The 3,318-nt window shown below is 43.5% G+C and overlaps 1 protein-coding gene across 1 annotated transcript; it reads left to right on the top strand.

Moving 5' to 3' along the window:
• The first annotated feature begins 251 nt into the window (after positions 1-251).
• LOC100752647 (spindlin-2) lies at positions 252-1,040 on the top strand. The gene has a single exon (XM_027414232.2). It carries the CDS (start codon positions 252-254, stop codon positions 1,038-1,040), a length of 789 nt encoding a protein of 262 aa, XP_027270033.2.
• The last annotated feature ends 2,278 nt before the right edge of the window (positions 1,041-3,318 follow it).

Raw genomic sequence — 3,318 nt, 5'->3', positions numbered from 1 at the left:
CCAAGCAGAAGGAACTTGTCTCTGAGATTGTTATTCTGAGCTGTGGAGAATCATTTGTTAATTTCCCTATTAATTTATTATGACAGAACCTGTTTAGCCCTGCCCTCTTCATTTGCCTGGACGTTCTCCCAGATGAGAGTCTTGGCCCAGCATCCTCCCCTTCTCGTTCTTGCAGGCACTCATATGGCAGATACAACTGCGTTGTGTCTGGTGTAAGCAGGCGGGTTCTTCAACCCACACGGTGGGCAAGTATGAAGCCCAAGCACAGAAAGATAGCCACAAGACAGAGGACCAGGAGTGCTGTGGCCTACCGCACTAGGTCTACTTCCATGACTTTGATGTCTCTGAGTAAGAAGGGCATGCCCTCTCTCCAGAAGCAAAAAAGGGCCAGGCCTTCCCAGGCCCTCACTAATATTATTGGCTGCAGAATTTCTCACGAATGGAAAGAAGGTAATGAGCCAGTCGCCCAATGGAAGGGCATCGTCCTAGACCAACTGCCAACAAATTCCTCTCTCTATTTGATGAAGTACGATGGGATTGATTGTGTCTATGGCCTGGAGCTCCAAAGCGACAAAAGGATTTCAAAACTTAAGATCATGCCTAAAAAAGTGTCATTTCCTCAAGTGACAGATATCAACCTTGAAAACACCATAGTTGGCAAAGCAGTGGAGCACAAATTTGAGGGCAAAAATGGCTGTAAGGATGAGTGGAAGGGGATGGTCCTGGCCCAGGTGCCCATCATGAAGACCTGGTATTACATAACCTACAAGAAAGATCCAGTCTTGTACATTTATCAGCTCCTGGATGATTACATTGATGGTAACCTCCACATCATAACTGATTCTCTTACAACAGAGATGAAGTCAGAAGTAGGCACTGATGCCTTGACAGGTAACTCTGTGGAGTACACCCAAGGTGATGGAACCATAAGGATGGGCAAGATCATTTACCAAGTTCCAGACACACCTTCCATCCATTTCATCAAGTTTGATGATGACACCCATATATATGTCTATGATTTGGTGAAAATGATCTATTAAAGCAAAATTCACCAAGAATGGGGAGGCAGACCTATAAAGTATAGAATTGTGGGGGGAGTGGGGATGTCTGGTGTTTTTTCACAGTGTCAGATACCTAAGGGACACTGAAAACCCTGGTATTTTTCCAGTGTAATTGGTTTTGCTCAAAAAAAATAAAAATTTGTGAACATGATGTGTTGTTGGATGAAAATAAATGGGGTGAATCTGGTGGATGGGACAGCAAGGGAGGAAACTTAATCAGCTGAGGATGTGAACAGTGCATCTAGTGTCACAATAGGCTAAAAATGGAACACCATTGGGGGGCACGGCCTGTCTTCTGGGAGAAGGAACTGGAGATGGGGGTGAGGGAGGCAACATGCAAACAGCTGGAGAAGGGCCACAAAGTGTTAGACTATCTGGGGGAGGGGTGAAGTTTGAGGAAACAAAGAATTAGGAAAGGAGTGACAGGTCTTGAGACTATGGGCAGATAGAATACACTGATCTATATGGGACACAAACATAGACTCTGAATCAGGGGAAATTAGGTTTGATCTCACTAATGATGATAAAGGAAGTCATCTCTTGTTTCAGAATTCATTTTATTGTGCATAATTATATGCATGGGGGCAGGGTATTGGTATTTGGGTACAGGTGACCCAAAGGCAAGAGAAGTCAGGTCCCTCAGAGCTGGAGTTAGGGGTGGTTATGAGTCACTGGCCTCTGTGAGAGCAGAAAGTGCTCCTAACCACTTAGCCATCTCTGCAGCCACCTAAAGTCATCTTTTAAACTAATCCAATATTCACTGGCAGAGAAAAGACCAGAATAAAGGCAAGAAAGATGGAATTGATAGTGATCTGGGGAGAGTTAAAGGACTCATAGGGAGGGGAGTAGAGAACACTGAGGACAAATGAATTCCAAGATGAAAAGACTGAGGGAGTTCTCAATGTTTGGAGAACGGGGTGTGAAACAGGGAAACCAGGAAGAGTTTCTGGAAAGAGTTGAGCTAGGCTCAAACCCATATTGGCTTCCTTCACTCTAACACAGAACCTGTCAGTCACTACAGCAGATGGGTGTGGGGGTGTGGGCATCCCACAAAGACTTTTGACCAAGATAACTCAGACTAATGAATCCATAGCTAAGTTTATATCCACAAGACTCCTGAAAACATCGATAAATCCTATTGTTTTGTATGATTACTTCTAATCCTTGAAGATACTGCCTCTCCCTGATGGCTAAATATTAAAATGTAAGAGTCTATGAGGGCCCTTCTTATTCAATCCACCAGTCCCCCCTGACTAGTGAAGACCTTGGCCACAGTGGTGGACCCTCCCACATCAATCATTAATCAAGAAAATGTCCCATAGCCTTATCCAGAGGCCAATCTAGTAGAGGCAATTCTTCAACTGAGATTGTCTTCTCAAGTGATGACTCTTGATTGTCAAGTTGACAAAACCCAACAAACAATGTTTCATCTTACTCCATGTCATACATTTCTGCACAGTCTCCACACCCACATACCTCCAGCCCTTCAATTCTTTGTATTTGCTTCCCTGCACGTTGCAAGTGAGGGGAAGCTACTGTCACCAACGTGAATACCCAATGGTGTGTGGTGAGAAATGAATAAGTTCTACAGCCTCCTGTACCCTACGGATAAACATTCTAGTGTATTCTACACTTACCAATTTCCAGTTCGCCACTGAAAGGGTTAAAAATCAAACCTCAGCAACTTTACCAGAGTATAGCAGCCCAACCTTGACCTCCAAGTTACCCAGTTCCACCCTATTCCAAAGAATTTTAAAAAACCAGATCACTTTTGGGAATAGCGAAAAATGATCCCTCCCCATGACAACCAATGAAAATACATAAGATATCAGGTTGTACTGCCAAAAATATGAATTCCTCTGACCCTGCTAAATGTCAACCAATCAAAAAGAGACCTCACCCACAAGTATAATTTTTTTTGTAATTTTCCCCTTTAAAAGAACTTAGCTAAATGCTCTAAGATACCCCTCTGGAAGCTGTTGCATCACTTTGCCAGTAGAGGTCCCTGCTGGCTTGTATACAATAAAAACCTTGATTTTTGCATTTCAGGAAACTCTTTCGTCCAGTGGGATTTGGGGGTCTTCATGATATGGGTCTTCATGATTTGGGGACTCATCTGGGATCTCCAGAGGCCCCTGGACCTCAGACGACCGAACCTTCTTATTAACCAGTTGGGTAAGTCAGATTCACTGATTCCTTCTGTTTGATGTTACTTACCCTCTTTCATTTTTGTCGGAATTTGGTTTGGATTTTGTAT

Source organism: Cricetulus griseus, chromosome 4, assembly GCF_003668045.3.
Source record: "Cricetulus griseus strain 17A/GY chromosome 4, alternate assembly CriGri-PICRH-1.0, whole genome shotgun sequence".
NCBI classification, from domain to species: domain Eukaryota; kingdom Metazoa; phylum Chordata; class Mammalia; order Rodentia; family Cricetidae; genus Cricetulus; species Cricetulus griseus.
The sequence above is the reverse complement of the archived record's forward strand: the minus strand, read 5'-3'. Positions and strand labels throughout refer to the sequence as shown.